The 18,997-nt window shown below is 46.9% G+C and overlaps 1 protein-coding gene across 1 annotated transcript in view; it reads left to right on the top strand.

The window, feature by feature from the left end:
• The window catches only part of ppp2r3a (protein phosphatase 2, regulatory subunit B'', alpha), a 34,857-nt gene extending 17,072 nt beyond the window's left edge, over window positions 1–17,785 (top strand). The window contains 11 exon segments of the mRNA XM_060052611.1: window positions 3,357–3,689; window positions 4,826–4,929; window positions 5,138–5,240; window positions 5,782–5,856; window positions 8,053–8,296; window positions 9,421–9,469; window positions 9,715–9,804; window positions 11,375–11,550; window positions 12,129–12,247; window positions 12,805–12,911; window positions 13,693–17,785. Coding sequence (XP_059908594.1) covers window positions 3,357–3,689; window positions 4,826–4,929; window positions 5,138–5,240; window positions 5,782–5,856; window positions 8,053–8,296; window positions 9,421–9,469; window positions 9,715–9,804; window positions 11,375–11,550; window positions 12,129–12,247; window positions 12,805–12,911; window positions 13,693–13,789 — 1,497 coding nt within the window. The 3' untranslated portion in view covers window positions 13,790–17,785.
• Window positions 17,786–18,997: the final 1,212 nt, after the last annotated feature.

The raw sequence follows: 18,997 nt of genomic DNA, 5'->3' as shown, positions 1-18,997 counted from the left end.
AGTCATCGCTGAACATTTCACTGATCTCAATGTGATGGAGAATAGGTTTGACTGGTGTGAACAGAGAGAGAGAGAGAGAGAGAGAGAGAGAGAGAGAGAGAGAGAGAGAGAGAGAGAGAGAGAGAGAGAGAGAGAGAGAGAGAGAGAGAGAGAGAGAGAGAGAGAGAGAGAGAGAGAGAGAGAGAGAGAGAGAGAGAGAGAGAGAGAGAGAGAGAGAGAGAGAGAGAGAGAGATGTTGTCGGGTGGCAATGAAGTGATACTTTTTGGTTGGGAAATTAAAAGCGTACCAGGGAGCCTGGACTGTGGTTCCTGACTTTGGGCTGACCTCGTCCGTAATGTTCCACAAGCCAACACGGACATGCTTCACGGCATAGCAATCTGGCGTAACATTGAACTTTACAAACGGCTTCCTTGTTGTATATATTTCAGTCTACAGAAAACAGTAATATAACACTGATCTTATGATAAGGATGGTATTATATGAGTAACAATAGTATTGTTTAGATTAAAGGTAGAGTATAATAATAGAAGGTACCGGTAGGGAGGTTACCTTCACATATACATGCAGCATATCATTCCGGCTCCATATCAACACATTTCAGGACTATTATTGACTTTCATGTATATGGAAACCTGTATATATGTATACATAGACTTTTTGGTTGGCATTGGTGCTCGTGGTCCATTGTTATCATAAAAGTGGGTTGAATCGGAACAGACTGCCTCAGCCAACTTTAGTTATCTGGGGCCATGACAAAATGATTCAGATAGGGAAACGCTTTGCATTACGACCTCCCGACGTCTAACTTTAGTCAGGACAGGCAATAGACGGGAGCGTCACACTCACACAAAAATACCCCCACACACACACACACACACACATAAATAAACACACACACACACACACACACACACACATGTGTGCGTGTGTGTGTGTGTGTGTGTGTGTGTGTGTGTGTGTGTGTGTGTGTGTGTGTGTGTGTGTGTGTGTGTGTGTGTGTGTGTGTGTGTGTGTGTGTGTGTGTGTGTGTGTGTGTGTCGCCGCAGCCCGGCATGGCTCATATTTCTCGGTGCAGTCCACCAGTAGCCCGTTCTTGGAGCGACAGGCACCAGTCAGAACTAAAACTAGACCACTACCTCCAGAGTGAGAGAGCAGCGGGAGCTCCGACGAGCTCCTTCTACCCCAGGGAAGAGTGTCTCCCTGCTGGCCGGCGATCGACCAGACCCCCCGTTCCCCGACCCCGTCACCACCACCACCACCACCTCCGGCCGCCGCCGGGGTTCTACTTCAAAAGCCGGCACGATTACAAGGGATCTTTGAGGAATACCCTGATGCACGAAACAACTGGTGGATTACCAGGGCGCAGTAGCCTGCTGTAGGCGTTTTTGTGTGTGTGTGTGTGTGTGTGTGTGTGTGTGTGTGCGCGTGTGCGCGCGTGTGTGTGTGTGTGTGTGCAGGAGTGCAGGCCGTCTGTTCCTCTTGGGATTATTATTTTTTTCTATATTGTTATGAATGACCGCGTGTGTGTGCTTTGAGCGAATACCGCGTGAGTCGCATGCGTAGGGCCGTGGCGGGACGCAGGACCCCCCCCCCCCCACCCCCCACCCCTCACCCCCCCTTGCCCACAACTCTGACACAACCTTTCCCGGCGCATCTGCCTTCTTCAGCTGTCGGTTCCCCCCCCCCCCCCAACCTCGCCCCATGTGACACTTTGTCCGGCTACCGTCGCTTCTTACCCCCTTATCGCCCGCTTCATCCGCCCAGCCTAACCGGACCACGAGGGGGTCACCGCCATCGGTCACATTTCGGGTGAGCTCCCTTAGCTGGTCGTCGGACTTCCCTTTTCCCCGGTGGCCGGTTCGGTCGGGGGTGGGGTGCGCGTCGCTGCCCCCGCCATGATGATCAAGGAGTCGTCCCTGCGAGGGGACCCGGACCTGCGTGGGGAGCTAGCCTTTCTGGCACGGGGGTGTGACTTTGTCCTCCCCTCGCGCTTCAAGAAGAGGATCAAGTGCTTCCAGCAGCTGCAGCTGCAGCAGCAGCAGCAGCAGCAACAGCAGCAGGTCAGTGAGGGCACTGGCTCGCGGCAAGGCTAAACAGGAAGTCAGTCAGCGAAGCGAAGGTGCACCTTTGGGCTCGCGACATGTGTTGTTGTCGCTTTAAGAACGGTGTAGTTGTGTTGGAGATAACCGAATATTTCTGTCCCTCTCTATCTCTGTGTTGTGGTCAATCTCTTCCTTCCTCTTTAGTTCTCACTATGTCTGTATCTCTCTCACTTCATCTCTTTGTCACACTTGGAAAACATGCACTCTAGCCAACACATTATGTGCATTTATCTGACACTTTCAGAGAGAGAGAGAGAGAGAGAGAGAGAGAGAGAGAGAGAGAGAGAGAGAGAGAGAGAGAGAGAGAGAGAGAGAGAGAGAGAGAGAGAGAGAGAGAGAGAGAGAGAGAGAGAGAGAGAGAGAGAGAGAGAGAGAGAGAGAGAGAGAGAGAGAGAGAGAGAGAGAGAGACACTCTATTCTGAGGCAGATACCAGTGAGGTATTTATAGGATGGGCCTGCAGGAATAGAGTGATAGAATGAATGAGGTGGAACACTGTGGTGGTGGGAAGTACAGCTGTCCTACTCAATAGACAACCTATGGAGGCCTTGTCTGCACCAAACACAGACTAATTAAGTCTAAACTAATTATGTAAGTACTAAGAGAGCATATTCAGTCCAACTACCTAAAAGAGCTTTCACTTTTGTCCTTTTTTTTTGTGTGCGTGCCTGTGTGAGTGTGCGTCCAAGTAATTTTTTCACTTAAAAGCCAGAAAAAGATTTAATGGGTATTTACAAAAATACTAATGGCTGTGCACCAACCATTGGGCTGGGGCACTTCAACCTGAGCCACTGCACTATCCACCTCTCGGAATGTTCCGGTTTTACTGTTCATGCCAATCACAGAAGCATACAACCTGCAAAAAAGCATAAATGTATTGCGTGTTATGAAAGTCTATGGTGACTTATTGGTGCCTCAAATGGAATGAAAGCTCCAACAGAAGGGATGCTGTCACTATTATTTGGGCAGGGATCTTGCAGTGATTTCGATTTTTAGTACCCAAGACAGTAAGGAGAGGGAAGGAACCAAGGTGGCATCAGGGAAGCCTGCTGGTCAACTGTGGGCATCGGGGTTCAGTCTCGAAAAGCCCAACCTTTCCGTTGGGGTTGACAGTTTGTGGTGCAACACTACTACACTGTACGACCCCACCCAGAAACACTTGAAATACAAAACACCTGTTTGTATCCCCCCCACCACCCTGACCTCTAACTCCCCCCCCCACACACACCTTCACAACCTCCTCTGCTCCTCCCAGGTCCAGTCCAAACCAGAGAAGAAGCCCGGCACCCCTCCCCCGGCCCCGGCCGCCATCTCCCCGGCCCCGGCCCCCCGGTCCCCCAGCCCCCCCCCTGCCCCTCGCCCTCCTCCCCCCCCCGCGGTGGTGGTGGTGGTGGTGGACCCGGCGCCGGTGCTGCTCCCCCCTCCTCCCCAGTCCGCGATCCACATTCCGAGGTTCTACTACCCCCGCGGGCTGCCCGTGTCGGGCCCGCCCCAGAACCACGACGCCGCCATCGCCGCCGCCGAGGCGGCCTTCACCGAGTTCGAGGAGGAGAAGGCCGACATCTACGAGATGGCCAAGATCGCCAAGGTCAGTGGAGGTCAATATGTCAGGTCACAGGTGACAGCAAGCCACGCCCCCTCAAAGGGGCCCTGCCCAGTGGACTGCACCAACCGGTACGGGCTGGTCAGTTGATCCCCCCCCCCCGGTATAGGTGTAGGTCGACCCTCCCGTTTGTAATGTCACTTTTGGCTCCTTCATTTCGCTTTAAGGATCCATCGACTAATATCCATAGCCTTTTGAACTATTGACCTTATCCTCATAGATAATGACTCCCCGGCCTTTAATATCGAGGCTGCACCTCACAGCTTCCTCGGCTGCCTTTGTTGACGTGGTTTTCGCTCAAAGTAGACACAGAGATAGTCGAAATCCGTATGCGAACACAGGCAACTCCAGTATCAAAATGTATCCGTTACTGTGTGGAAGGAGCAGATATCCTTTAAATAAAAATCATTAAATAAATAGAATCTTGTTAAATCCAAAATTGTATTCCAAATGATCCACTTTATTTGTTGATGTGTTTTACAAAGCATATCCACATTGAATGCATTATTTCCTTCCTCCATCCTAGAGCCATGTTCGCACCAAAAGCAAACCAAATTTCCCACTCGCGCGAGTTTGACCGCACAAACTGCTAGTGCTTACTCATGTGAAGAACGAGGTGCTTACCTCGCGTAAACTCCAACATTTCCCTCCACTAGCCATGGGCGAGATAACCACCATTGCGGCTCTATACTGGTTATACTGGTCCCGGAGACGTCAGAGAACCCAACGCCGTCGTATCGGGGCTCATAACCGCATCCAGAGGCGCAGTTTGGTGAAGTTCAGGAGCTTTGTGATTCCATCAGGCTTCAGGACGTGACCCATTCATGAGTGACACTGCTTCACACGAATTTTCGAGCAAAATTTTCGAGAATTTCATGTCATTTGTGCAAGTAGTAGCTAGCGAGATGTGCATCTATTAGCGCCTTAGCATTTCGTTGAGAACGCACCTTGAAGCGGATATGAGTGAAACTGTCCGAACACTAAAACATTCGCAAACACTTAATGATTGACTTCCCTGAACAGATTTGACAGCGTTATGCTATATTTCTAGCTGTTTTTGATTTATTTGTATAAATCTATGTATGCCTTGATCTCGTACTAATCTATGTTGTCTGTTCTAGGCGTGTGGGTATCCCCTCTACTGGAAGGCGCCGCTGTTCAACGCCGCGGGCGGGGAGAGGACTGGATTTGTGTCTGTCCACTCGTTTATTGCGACCTGGAGAAAGTAAGACATACATCCGCCCCTCCATGCCTCCCTCCCTCCATCCCTGATTCCTCGTCTTACAATGGATAAAGTCCTTCTCGACGCACTCCCAATCTCCTCTTTATATGTTGTCCCTCATTTTCCTCTTCTCCTCTCTCTGTCCTCTCTTCCACCCTTCCCTCCTCTCCTCTTCTTCTCCTCCTCCTCATCCTCCTCCTCTCTACTGCAGGCTGTTGCACAGTTGCCATGACGACTCATCCATGTTCATCTGTCTGCTGGCGAAGCCCAGCTGTAGCTACCTGGAGCAAGAGGACTTCATCCCACTCATGCAGGTACAAAACACCCACAACGCCAATCAACCAAGCAATCATCTGCAGATGACATCACACCAGGGCAGCGAACATGAGTCGTATTTTTCCTAGATCATGCAAAGTAGGTTTCTTGCAGGTTAATGGTGTGTTCAGGCCTAATTGTTTAATAACAAGGTATTATCAATCAAGGTTGAGAGGCTAACTTGTTGGTTTTTTCTATCTTGTCTGCACAACCAATTTTCGGCATAGTGACTTGGAAGCTTTTTTAATTGAACATTTTAATCATACACACACTAAGGCAAAAAAAAAGCTGTCCTTTCTTTTTTTTTTCATCCTATTCGTAAACCCAGCTACACATAAAATTGTTACTGTATGTATCAACCCAACACTGAGCTCAGCTCACAACACCTATCGTCACCTAACTAAATATGGTCAAAACGTTGAGGCATACCCATGGTTGGGCAAAATCTGGCTCAGTTGGTGAAAAACTGACTGTAATGAAAGATGATAATCCATGGATGAATGCATTCTTCAAATGTTCTTCGTTCCTTTCCATGTCCAGGATATCGTGGACACCCACCCCGGGCTGACGTTTCTCAAAGATGCGCCTGAATTCCATTCCCGCTACATCACCACGGTGAGGAACGAGTCAAGGATTAGTTAGACGGGAAAATTCTCTGTATTCTTGTATATAACGTTTTTTAAACACTTTATATGTAAACTTTATAATTAAAAAAGTTAGTGCTGTGAGAAATGTACTACAAATCTATGTAATTTGTAAGGTTACATTATAGATATCATTGTATTGTTTAATGAATAATTACATCATAAAATACACAACACGTTGACATTTGATTTAATCAGTTACTTGGTAAGATAAGTTACCCTAGGCTACATTGTTGTGTCCTTACGTCACATTTAAGTGTTGCGTTTCCCTTTGCTAAGCCAGTTTTACGACAAAGACTAAACTTTATGCGTGCCATTCAGGCTGGAATGTAGAATTTATTGATTGTAGAATCAATCGGAACTTAGAGCTTGATTGGACATTTATAGTCTCAGTGTGCTGAGTAGTTTGCGCTGTTGTTCCTACTTCTCCACTTGCTGCCGTAACACCAGCAGCCCAACGTCCGTCTGTCTCCTGTGTACGTCTGTCTGCCTGTCTCTCTCTCTCTTGCACTCTGTCTGTGTCCTATGTATATATCTGTTTCTGTCTTGTGTGGCTAAATGTCTGTAAGTGTATATGTCCATCCGTCTGTCTTTCTGTATGTCTGTCTGTCCATCTCTCTATCTGTCTCTTTCTCTATCTTTCTCTCAATGTGTGTGTGTGTGTGTGTGTGTGTGTGTGTGTGTGTGTGTGTGTGTGTGTGTGTGTGTGTGTGTGTGTGTGAATATGCTCATGGTCAGATGTGAACATTGTGAATGCCACCACTGATGATGATGACTCCATGAATAAGAATAGCGAGGTGGTCATGTGACTGTTGTGTAACCGCAACACGCTGCTCGTCGCCGCATGGGGACAACTGCAACGCGTGCAGCATGAAGGGTCCGCAGCTGCCCCCCCCTGCCCCCGTACACAGAGCTATGCGTTGGATTCTGATTACATCACGGAACACCGTGCCCTCGCCCCCTGAGAGCCTCTGGAAACGGAGGACCTTGGTCGCCCGCATGCCCATATTAGCACTGTGTACCCATGTGTAGCGCTGGGCTAGTGTTAGCAGACATGTGTGGCGCTGGGCTAGTAGCATTAGTAGAGCTGCGCTAGCGTTAGCAGAGCTGGGCTAGCATTAGCAGAGCTGGGCTAGCATTAGTAGACATGTGTAGAGCTGAGCTAGTGTTAGCAGACATGTGTCGAGCTGGAGTAGCGGTAGCAGACATGTGTTGAGCTGGGCTAGCGTTAGCAGAGCTGGGCTAGCGTTAGCAGATATGTGTAGCGCTGGCACTGACATCGCCAGAACCATTTGCATAGGTGCATTAATCTGGTACCACTCAATTCATTCTCAATTATGGGGCATTATCAACCGGTGCAGACCAGAATGCCTCTGGACGCAATTGGATAGACCTACAACCAATCAGAGCCACCAAACGTGTGCCACATCAGCGGCAGCCATCTTGGTTGTTTGCTAAAATGCCTCAACCGCCCTCCGATAGGGTCGCTCCTCATCGTATTCAACCTGCCCTGAATAAGATATACAGTTGTGATTGGCCCGAGCTGTGCCAGGTCTGCTAGAGATCTGTCTGATTACGAGATGGGCCAGACCCATATGCCAGATCAGAGGGGTGCTTTGGCCTAAAGGCTTCGTTATGGTTCCACGTCAGCACAACGCAAGGGAGTTTACAGACCCATTACGTCACATTGCGGACCCTCCTTGCGTCCACCGCAAGGGCCGGACGTGCGCCTCCCAAAAATGTTAACCTTGCGTGGAGGTGACACAGCAGCAAGGAGTGTGATTGGTCCACTCACTAAAACCCGACTCAGAACCAAAACAGGTTCACGACTGCGTCGAAGCGTCTGCATGGTCATTGCGTTGTGTCGACATGGATCCATAACCGAGCCTTAATGGCTAATCAGCAGTTCTAGGCCGAATCATAAATGATCACATTCATCAAAACCAAAATAAATAGTGTTCCAGCCAATCACCGACAAGGGGTGGGTGCTGTGGGGTTTTGCGCTGCGTTTCATGGTCGTTTTTACTGGACGCACGAAACGCGTAAAGGGAGGGCCGAGCTGGCTCTGTTTGGGATCTCGCCTCAAATACCAACAGAAGTGACGTCACCCAACATCGATGATCCAACCTTTAACACTCCTCCTCTGGTCGCTCCCCTCTCTGGGCAGGTGATCCAGAGGATCTTCTACGTGGTGAACCGCTCGTGGTCAGGCCGCGTCACCATGACGGAGCTGCGGCGCAGCAACTTCCTGCAGACGCTGGCGCTGCTGGAGGAAGAGGACGACATCAACCAGATCACCGACTACTTCTCCTACGAGCACTTCTACGTCATCTACTGCAAGTTCTGGGAGCTGGACACCGACCACGACCTCTACATAGACCCCAAGGACCTGGCCCGGTACAACGACCACGGTGAGGGGCCCCTCACACACAAGGTTCAAGATTCAAGAGAGATCCAAGAGAGGGTTTGTGGTCACAAGCACAACAATTACTGCAGCAGTCACTGGCCAAGCAATTCCTCTCAGGCTCAGGCTCCTTCAACAATGACCCAAACTGGACATGGAATAATTTGAATAAAATATAAATATATCAATGGCTGTTAACTAAATGGAATAGTGGCAATGAAATAATTAGAATAAAATCAATAGATAATAATAGCTGTAAACGGAATAGAATAGTGGGCATGAAATAAGTAGAATAAAATAAAATAGAATAATAACGATGAAATAGAATACTGTACATGGAATATAAAAATGTGAACTATAATATTCATTCGTAATCTGAACCTTGGCTGAACAATCCTCGTTCACGTATATTTGACCTTATCAATCACTCACAGGCTTCTACAGTCTCCTTATTGATGCAGGGTTTGTCGTGATCAGGAGTGAATACTTTGCGCAGTTCAGACAGAACAGAGCCGTCCGTCTCCAAAGAGACCACTCCCTGTTTAATTGAATAGATGTATTATATTAATTACGGTTTGTTAAACAGGCTTTAATGATAGTATTTAAGTCTAATAGTAGCCTGTACTATGAGAGCCTATAGTCTATTTTTTGTCAAATTGAATGCAGATGCTTAAAGGAACCGACACGCACACTGTGGTCATGTAATGATAATGATGATGCGTCGTTTAGCGGAAGCACAAAACCTTTGCTATAGACAGCTGTGGGAAAATCCAATAAGCCAATTGCTTGTATTCAACTATCTTAACCACGCAAAAGTTACCAAATATGAGGCATCATTGATAATATTCTACATATTGAAAAATATCATACATGAATCTGAATCGAGGTCACCTCATCGAGAATTTTTTTTGGACGAATAACTACGTACAATAGAAAAGTTACAACTTATTTTTTTTTAAAAAAGAAAAGTTACTTTTTTATTTATTTATCTATATATTTTTTTTTTCTTTGCTAACCACTTGTTCACATCTTGCCTGGTACATGGTGTATCGGGGGCTTTTGTTCACAGAGACGTCTGAATTATCTTCTCTATTCAAACCGAGTCACACTACAACTTTCTGTCGTTCACAGCTTCTTCCAACAGGATAATTGAAAGAATGTTCTCAGGAGCAGTCACCAGGTAAACACACAGCTATGCTCACACATACAGGCACACACACACACCTTTATTCACTCAGAGTGCTTATAAAAACATAATATATATACATAAACTCATAGACACACACACATTCACACTCACACTCTCTCTCACACACACACACACACACACACACAAACACACACACACAGACAAAAGGTTGCGTTACATAGGGTCACAGCTGCAGGTCTGGTCAATGCTAACTGGTGATTGCTTCTGGTTGCCAGGGGCAACTCGGTACAGAGGGAGAACAGGATGAGCTACGCCGAGTTCGTCTGGTTTCTCATCTCTGAGGAGGACAAGAAAAACCCCACCAGGTACTCCACTCTCTGCATGGTACTGGGAGATGTATGTTACCACTACGGCTGGGCTACTTCTGTACTGTTTTTTGGATCGTCGGTTCATTGGATGTGCCGGTATGATGCAACACTCTGAATTAACCATTTCATGTAACCTCAAGCTCCAAGCACATGGCCCTGTCAGGACAAACGTCAAATAATGTTTAAAATTCATTCCGAAGCGGTGCATTAGCACCCGTATATCGATCGCGCGAGTGGAAGTAGTGTCTTATAGTGTCAAATTGAATACACCTGGGTGACTCGCCACACCGTACATGTGTACAGTGTAAAAGGCAAACCCACCCAGCATTGGTTTCCCCTTCATCTTCTCCCATTTCATGCGGGTTGTATCTTGGCCTGCTTACGGAGTCTTCAGGATGCCTGGCTCCTCTTCAACAGAAAGGCTCGTCAAGACTGGTGCCCCTCGTGCCACATTACTGTGGCTGATAGAACAGCCAGATTGGTAGGGATAGAGGATGGCATGGCTGACTCCTATCTGCCCCCGTTCGTTATGGCGGCAGGTCAAGCGCCAAGGAGGAGTGGCTTGGACCTGGCCTAATCTTGGACGAGGAGCAAGATGGGAGATTCCTCGCCCCCCAGGGTGGGCACTTTAGCGTCCCATTTGGCAGAGATTAAGGCTTTCCTGCTATATCTGCAGCCGGTTAGTGTCCGGCCAGAAGAGGTTCCACATCCAGCTGAGCCTGTATCTCAATTTGAGGCAGACTATTTGTGCTCGCCTGCCCTCAACAACTGAGTCCATCTGTGTTGAGGGCTTTCTTTCTACCTGGGTATCAGACAACCTCTTTCGGATAACGAATAGCTTAGCATAGACCACCTCTCAGGCCCACACAGGAACTGCTTGCAGGCCAGTGCAGCCTCAGTCAAGCTAGCCATGGGGATGGCTTTAGCAGATCGGGGATCAGACTTCCCACTTGCAGAAATGAGTGAGTTCCAGAGACACTATAGCTATGCAATATGCCGGTAGCTATGGGCTGAAGCATATGCCCAACATACAGCACTGAATGTGTCTTTGTAGCTCAGTTCCTCTTATCTGAATCGTGTTCTCCAGGCGCTTAAGGTGGGGCCAGGACAGAGCAAGCCCTCGAATGCAATTTCCCGGTAAACAGGCAGCAGCTTTCAGGCCTGCTTAGGGAGAAAAGTGGGTTTTCGATCGCCAGCTCGCACTGGTAGCCAACAGAGTACTCTGGTCTGCTGAGCGGCACACCAAGGCCCCGAACTGCTAGGCGCTGCCTCTCCAGAACTTTCACTGTCATGGAGGCAGACAATGACAAGTGAAGGTTGCTTGTCAGATGCTTCTCCAGGCTGCCTAGGAAACGCTATATCCTACACTGGCCCAGGGTTAGGACTACAATTCTGACGCAGACTTCCCAACACAGACCTTTTGACCCTATAACTATCGATAACTTATTGACTTATTAACTTATTGATTTCAAATGATTATATTTCTCTTTCTCTCTCCCTCTCCCTCTCCCTCTCCCCTCTCCCTCTCACTCTCTCTCTCTTTTTCCCTGTCTGTGTCTGTCTGCAGCATAGAGTACTGGTTCCGCTGCATGGACATGGATGGAGACGGGGTCCTCTCCATGTTTGAGCTGGAGTACTTCTACGAGGAGCAGTGTGAGCGCATGGAGGGCATGGGAATCGAACCCCTGCCCTTCCAGGACCTGCTCTGTCAGATGCTTGACCTGGTCAAGCCAAAGAGCCAGGGTCAGTCTCCCCTTCCATCCTCCTTATCGTCTTCCTTCTCTCCTTTCGTACATCTGTCCAGCTATCCCTCCATCCTTCCTTGTTCTCTCCCTTTCTCCATTCGTTACGTCTCCCCTTCCATCGTTCCGTTCTCTTTCCTTTCTTCAATCTGTCCTTCTTTCCTAGCTTCCCTCACTCCTTCCTCCCTTCCCTTTGTTCCGTTTGTTCCTTGTTTTGTTCCTCCATTAATCTCTTCTATCCTTGCATCCTTTGCGCCCTCCTTCCTTCTGTCCTCCCTCGTCTGTGCATCCGTCCGTCCTTCCTTCCTTGCTCCCCTCTTTGTCCCCCTTCTTCGCATCATTTGTTCCATCCAAACTCTCTACCTTGTATCTACCTTTCCTCCCATCTATAAATCAATATTTTTTTCTTCCCTACCTTTCATCCATCTGTCCATCGATCCTTCCACCCAGATTTACTGTGTCTGTTATCAATAAAAATACTATCCTATCTTGCCTCTCTTCCTCCCTCTGCCCTGCCTCTTCCCTAACACCATTCATGCCTGATGTCCATGTCTGTGATTCTGTGTTTTTTCCCTGCAGGTAAGATCACCCTGAGTGACCTGAAGCGATGCCGGATGGCTCATATCTTCCTGGACACCTTCTTCAACCTGGAGAAGTACCTGGACCACGAGCAGAGAGACCCCTTTGCTCTGCAGAAGGTCTGCTCCCTCTCAGCTACAGCAACGATAGATTGGCTAGAATAGTATAGAATAGAATAGATTAGAATTGTCTGTACTGTGATTGCACTTAGTACAGAAAAATGTAAATGTCATCCACAAATGTAAATGTCATCCATGTCATCGATGTCTGACTTCCTTGTTCCTTTACCCTGGTTCCTGCCTGCCTGGAATTATCTTTTGAGAAAGATGGTTCAACACTGAAACTATTGTTGAACTTAAAAAGATCTATCCTGATTCCTGTATGGTACTGTGTTTGTTAGATTTTCAAGAGTGGAACACGTATTGGAAACCATGCTCGTACTGATGTTGCCCACTGTGTGTGTGTGTGTGTGTGTGTGTGTGTGTGTGTGTGTGTGTGTGTGTGTGTGTGTGTGTGTGTGTGTGTGTGTGTGTGTGTGTGTGTGTGTGTGTGTGTGTGTGTGTGTTTGTGTCTGTCTGTGTGTGTGTGTGTGTGGTTGTGTGTGTGTGGTTGTGTGTGTGTCTGTGTGGTTGTGTGGTTGTGTATGTGTGTGTGTGTGTGTCTGTGTGTGTTTCAGGACATTGACACTGAGGGTCCAGAGCCGTCTGACTGGGATAAGTATGCGTCTGAGGAGTACGAGATCCTAGTGGCCGAGGAGACCGCCAACGAGCAGCTACACGATGCGTAAGACACAGCACGCTCATACACACACACATGTACACACACATGTACATACACACACATGTACATACACACACACATGTACACACACATGAACACACACATGTACATACACACACACACATGTACACGCACATGTACATACACACACACACACACATATACAGTACACATACACACAGAAGCACACACACACAACAGCATGAACAGCAAGATGCAGCATTCAGACTCACAAACTACAGGCACGGGTATGTCATTCAAACAAGCATTAAACATAGGTGCACAAAAACGTGCGCACACAAGGGCGTCGATTTGCGTGGGGGCCAGGGGTCGTGTCCCCACCAATGTCAAATGACGACTGAAAGGGCCCCGCCAATATTGAAACGAAAAAACGAAAAAATACATTGAAACGAAAAAAAAAGCAAATATCGCTGCGTTGTCTCTGTCTAGACAACGCAGCGACACCCCCCCCCACACACACACACACACACACACACACACACACACACACACTCACACACACTCATCACTCACATGCGCGCACACTGGGTTCCAACATGCGGCTCTATGCATGTTCCAACATCGTGTAAGACATGTAACCTGAAACATTTGCAGGAGCTAAGTAATGCAGACACACACAAACACAGCTGCACCCTTGTTGTTTTGTGAACACGGGTCAGAAAACACCCTCTTTGTGTGCGTGTTTTTTCTGCTGAGTCATAATTGCGTTTCTCAGAAAGCAGCGCAGCTTTACCGGCCTCGTGCGTGTGCTTCGATTCAACAGGTCCTTCGATGACGACTACGAGTCGGACGAGCTCCAAGTGCCCGGGGACATTGGAAATAAGATGGAGAAACTGGTGATTTCAGACCTCACCGCGTGAAGAAACCTCCAGTCTGGGGACTCCCCGAAAGACCCCCCTCAGCCCTGTCAACTCTTCCACTGCCCAAGCAGGAGGCACAGAGTGGGACCCCCCCTCGCCCCCTGAAGACGATGTTGAGAAATGTCCCCTGAATTGACCCACTGTTGATGATGATGTGTGTGAGATGTGTGACCTTTAAGCCAAGACACTCTTCTGGTGCAATAATACATCTGTTTTCAAACAGAGATAAGAAAAAGAGGGGCGTGAGTGAAAGGGGACGGGGGGGGCTTGTGAATTCACTAATCTCTGGGAAACAAACAACAAAAACATTTTCTGTTGTGTCTTACCCTACCGACAATCTCATGAGGAGACAATCGTATATATATCCTATTTTTGTGCTACATTAAGTATTAACGTTCTCCTCACACGACTGCCAGCATAACTTTTTTTGGTCGGCACAGACCTGCATTGACACGGTTGATGGACAAACTTTTCCCTGTGAAGAAAATTTATCAATCGTCCATCCACAGCCAAGACATACACCCTTTGGTGGAGAAAAAAATCAACATAATTTCCACCACCATTTCACACGCCCTCTGTCCCCCCCTGGTGGCCGGCCGCCGCAACTGCAGGCCGAACAGGTGACACGCGACCCGTCCCTCTGACTACACAACGACGACAGGCGAAGGGAGCAGAGTTCACGGAGCAGGCCGTTTCTATTTTTAGAACGCCAGGCAATCTGCTGATTGTTTTGCGACACTCCTGGAATCCCTTTGTCGAGGCTTGAAACCTGCCCGGGGAGCGTGCAGCAGGCACATGGGAGCCGGAATGTTCCGCCCATGTCCTCAATCACCCCCACCCCCACCCCTCCTCCCTCCTATTTTTTTCAATGTCGCTCAAGGTATGCTCATTCTGTACATAGAATAACATTTTAAAGTAAAAAATACTAAGGACTAAAAAGGAAGACACGTCACACTCTCTGGTAGAGTTGTACACACATTTCCAGCCCGGAGACCCAGAGGTTCTCCGAAATGAAGACACTTGTGAGATTCAGCCTTTTTGTTTGCATTAGGAGTGGACTAGTTTCCATGAATTCACCCACCACCCCCCCCCCCCCAATACCCTCACACCCCTGCAGTTGCACAACGCATACAGTGTTTTACCTTTTGCCCAATCGATTGTTACCAAAAAAAAACATGCGTGTGCTCGTCGGTGTAACTACTCCCCTTCGATTATTATAGAACCCCTTGTTTGCTGTGTTTTTTTGTACGTCCTACATTTCAGTTCGCCTTTCAAAAACATTTAACTTATAACTTTTGTTATTTAGCGGATGCTCCACGGTTTCAGGAAAGTATTTTTAATATAAATATTCTGACGGTTCTTTATTTTAATGTATGTAATCATTCTCACCCTGCTGCATATTCAAGACACACTGGCCTGTTTCTTTCGCTCCATAATTACCTTACTGCATTCACCGGGAAAAGTGCATGTGTTTGTTTATTTGTGTGTGTGTGTGTGTGTGTGTGTGTGTGTGCGTGCGCGTGTGCGAGAACTACCCTTACTGTGTGTTGCTTATAAAATCTTAGATCTAGGGGTGTGTTCTGAGGAGCGTGCTAGGTTACTGAGCAGTGTGTGGCAGTTTGATAGAAAATAACCGTTGCCAAGAGAACAGTGTTCTCGGGGGCTGACAAAAGCGCTCTCGCTTGTTTAACTCTTTTAATTAGCACGGGGAGAACACTTGTCCTCGAGGGCTTGGAGTTCACCGGCTCTTCCTGGGTGATACACACACATTCACACGTGACACTCAACGGCATACACAGGCACACACACACACAGACAGACTTGAATACACATATGAATACACACAGAAACATGCACACACATTCACACAGGCACTCACACAGACGCACAGATACACACACACACACACACACACACACACACACACACACAGAGAGACACACCTATACACAAACAGACACACAGGCAAACAGCTAGGCACACGCACATCAGTCCGTCTAACAAGAGTGAAGGAAAACGAGTAAACAACGCAAGGCCTCGGGTTGATAAATTATCATTTTGACAATGTTTTAACGTTTTTTCTTGCTGTGCCACTGTGTGGCTTATGTGCGTACAATGGTGGCTGAGTAGGTATTTTGGAATGCCCACGTGTGTGTGTGTGTGTGTGTGTGTGTGACATGCAGTGACATCAATGATGATTACGCCATCCTCCAAAAATGGGGCAACGGCCTCTAAAGCAGGGGCTTCCCAAACTTGTTAATGCCGTGAGGTACTTTCAGGCACAGAGCCAGGCCCATGAGTCACCTAAAATAAGCAATGCATTCTCACAACTAGGTCAAAACAGCTAGAGAGCTTACATGTATCTATGTCCATTGTTCATCTTTATAGTATTGACCACCTTTCACTCCTCAAACGTACTTCTGTAATTAAATATATGTTTTTTGGAAATGTTACAAAAAACGTTTATGGTGGGAATCCCGTGACTTGGACCCTCTTTTAAGGGGTTGCAAACGAGTTTGGAAACCACTACTGTATAGGACAGGAGGAGACAGACAATCATGCACTTAGTACACACACATACACACTTCCTTTTGGGAGCGGTACCTGACTGCTTTTCCGATACACTTACAAACACACACACATACACGCACACATATACACACACACAAACATAAATACATCCGCGCAACTTACGGGACAAATCCGTCTGATTGATCCTCAACTAAAATAGTTGGAGAGAATGTATCGTGTGGTGTTGCAGTTCTCAGTGTCTGACTACTGAGTACCGAATGAGGACAGTGTGGGGAAAGATTTGTGTTATCATGAAACACTTTCTGAGACTTTCTTGGGAGTTTTGCTTTGAATTGAGAGGTCTACTCAGAGCATTAGACAGCAGACGTTTACTGTCGTACATCGTTGCAGAGGGGAGACTGGATTAAATGTATTTGATAATTTACCTTCTTCCTTTACCTCTTTACTCTTTTTTTCTCTATCCTTCTTTTCCTTTATTTCCCGACCTTTATCCTGCCAACAAGTTACCTGTCCTGTTATTGCTTTACTTTGAAGCAAAATAAAGTCAAATTAATATTTTAAGAGAATTCTCTTGATCTGATGGTTGACCCAACATATAAAGAGACACACCCACCTACAAACCAATATCTCACACAGACACACACAGACAGACACACACACACGCACACGCACACACACGCACGCTGTGTGTGCCCAAATAGCTTGTATCCCTTTTGACTTTGATATAGAATCTCAAAATAAAATGCTGGTAGCACTTTATTATAAAGTTCAGTCATAAGTAATTTAGGTAATGATGATCATTCATAATCTATAAGTTCTTATCAATGATAAGTTAATTGCCAAAGGCTTATAAATGACCAGAAATGCCACTGTCTAAGGAATACAAACCAGTGCATCGCCCACAGTTGGGTGCGTTGCTCAAGAGAAGCATGAGGAGTCCAGCCAGCAACCTCCAGAGATGTTTTATTGGTCCAGACATGAGTGCAATCAACTTGCTCAGTGCATTTACATAGCAAAAAACACACTAGCCAAAACTTTATTTTGTAAACTTGGAATTGTCAACCAATGGTGTTCTGGGACACCTGACGCAGGCACGGTTCACACTCAAGTCTAGGTCATTGCTGCCTGTTCCCCTGCCTGGTGCTGCTGTTGCTGCTATGGCGGCGCCGGTGTTGTTATGCGTCAAACTGGCCCTCTGGAGAGTGTCATTGTTTTATTGATGGAAGAATTACCCGGCCAGGAGGTGAGGGTTTGGGGGGAGGGTGGGGAGGGGGGCGTTTCTCAAGCTAATCAAAGCCATTTGTACCATGGTTACTCAATGGACCACTTCATCTTTCGACTCTAGGCATGGTAATATACTATTTTCCATATAGCTAACTGGACTGAACTTAAGGACAGCAGAGGTGTTTACCACATTTAACATGTATATGTGGTACATGTATTAAAAAGTTATCTTACAAATGCCCCGTTTAGTCTTACTCTATGATGCCAAGTCAGAGTGTGTGTGTGCGCGTGTGTGTGTGTCAAGCAAACTTAGGCCGCACCAAAATCCTATTGTGTCGCCTGTTTGCCTTTGCCATGGCAGCAACATGTACCAGGCTGCTCGCCAACTACTTGGAGCGATTGCCACCGGATCCATGTGGTCCCGTCCCTGTAGAACACACCAGAGTCACTGTCTAAAGAATGAGAGTCAAGTAGTATAACTTCTCTTAACAAGTAAACAGGTAGTCTATTAATGTAGGATTAATAAAGTCATGAAGTCCCTTTAAATTGCCCTTTATATAAGCCGCTGGATGGTAATTGGCCGACACAAGCTCGGGCAATAACCAACCTTATAAGGTCATGTCAGCGCGAGCTCTGGCATCACAGCTGTGACCCCTTAACCATTGATTAAAACATCTCTTTTGAAAGCACCGTGTCTAATCTATTGGCTGTGTTTGTTAACTAGAAATCTAGTGCCATTAGAAACCTGCGTGACTAAGCAGACCTTAACACTAGAGAAAAAAAAGAAGAAAAAAGAGTGCAACCCCCCCAAAACAGATGACTAGCTCTTTAGCTTGGGCAATAGCTCTGCCTAGCCCTGGAGAAGACTCCGGTCATGAGCAATTAGTGCATGAAGAGTGCACGCAGGTAGCCGGAAAGCTAGATAGAAAGAGAGGTAGGCCAATAGTGTATCAAATCAAAACAGTTTTATAAAAGAAAATGTGGATTATGTGTTGGAAACACCACATTTGCTGGTGCCTGGCATGAGCCACTCGTCAAAGTAGCACATTTGAGTGAGCGAGATTGCGATTGAAATACTGTATCAACACATTAGGTCTTTACTGGATTACTGTGTTCACGTGTTCCCCTGAAGTTAGTGAAGATTAAGGGCCTAACGGCATTGCCGGCATCACCGAGAATATATCTACATATTTTTCTGGGTGTCAACATATTCTGAAACAATTTAGATAATGTAAGTACACGACTCAAAAATATATATGACACAGGTCTAGTCGTTTTTAGATATCTTAATGTGAAATTGCTACATGTAATGCCTTTAAGGGTTCTCTTTTTTTTTTTTAAGTAAATATAACTTAAATACGGTGTACAGTTGTAGATTGTGCTGCTATTTAGGGATTTTCAGGAATGGTTTTGGTGACCCAATTTGTGGAAAATGCAAATTCTTTCTTGGTA

This window comes from Gadus macrocephalus, chromosome 5, assembly GCF_031168955.1.
Source record: "Gadus macrocephalus chromosome 5, ASM3116895v1".
Classification (NCBI taxonomy): Eukaryota; Metazoa; Chordata; class Actinopteri; order Gadiformes; family Gadidae; genus Gadus; species Gadus macrocephalus.
The sequence above is the reverse complement of the archived record's forward strand: the minus strand, read 5'-3'. Positions and strand labels throughout refer to the sequence as shown.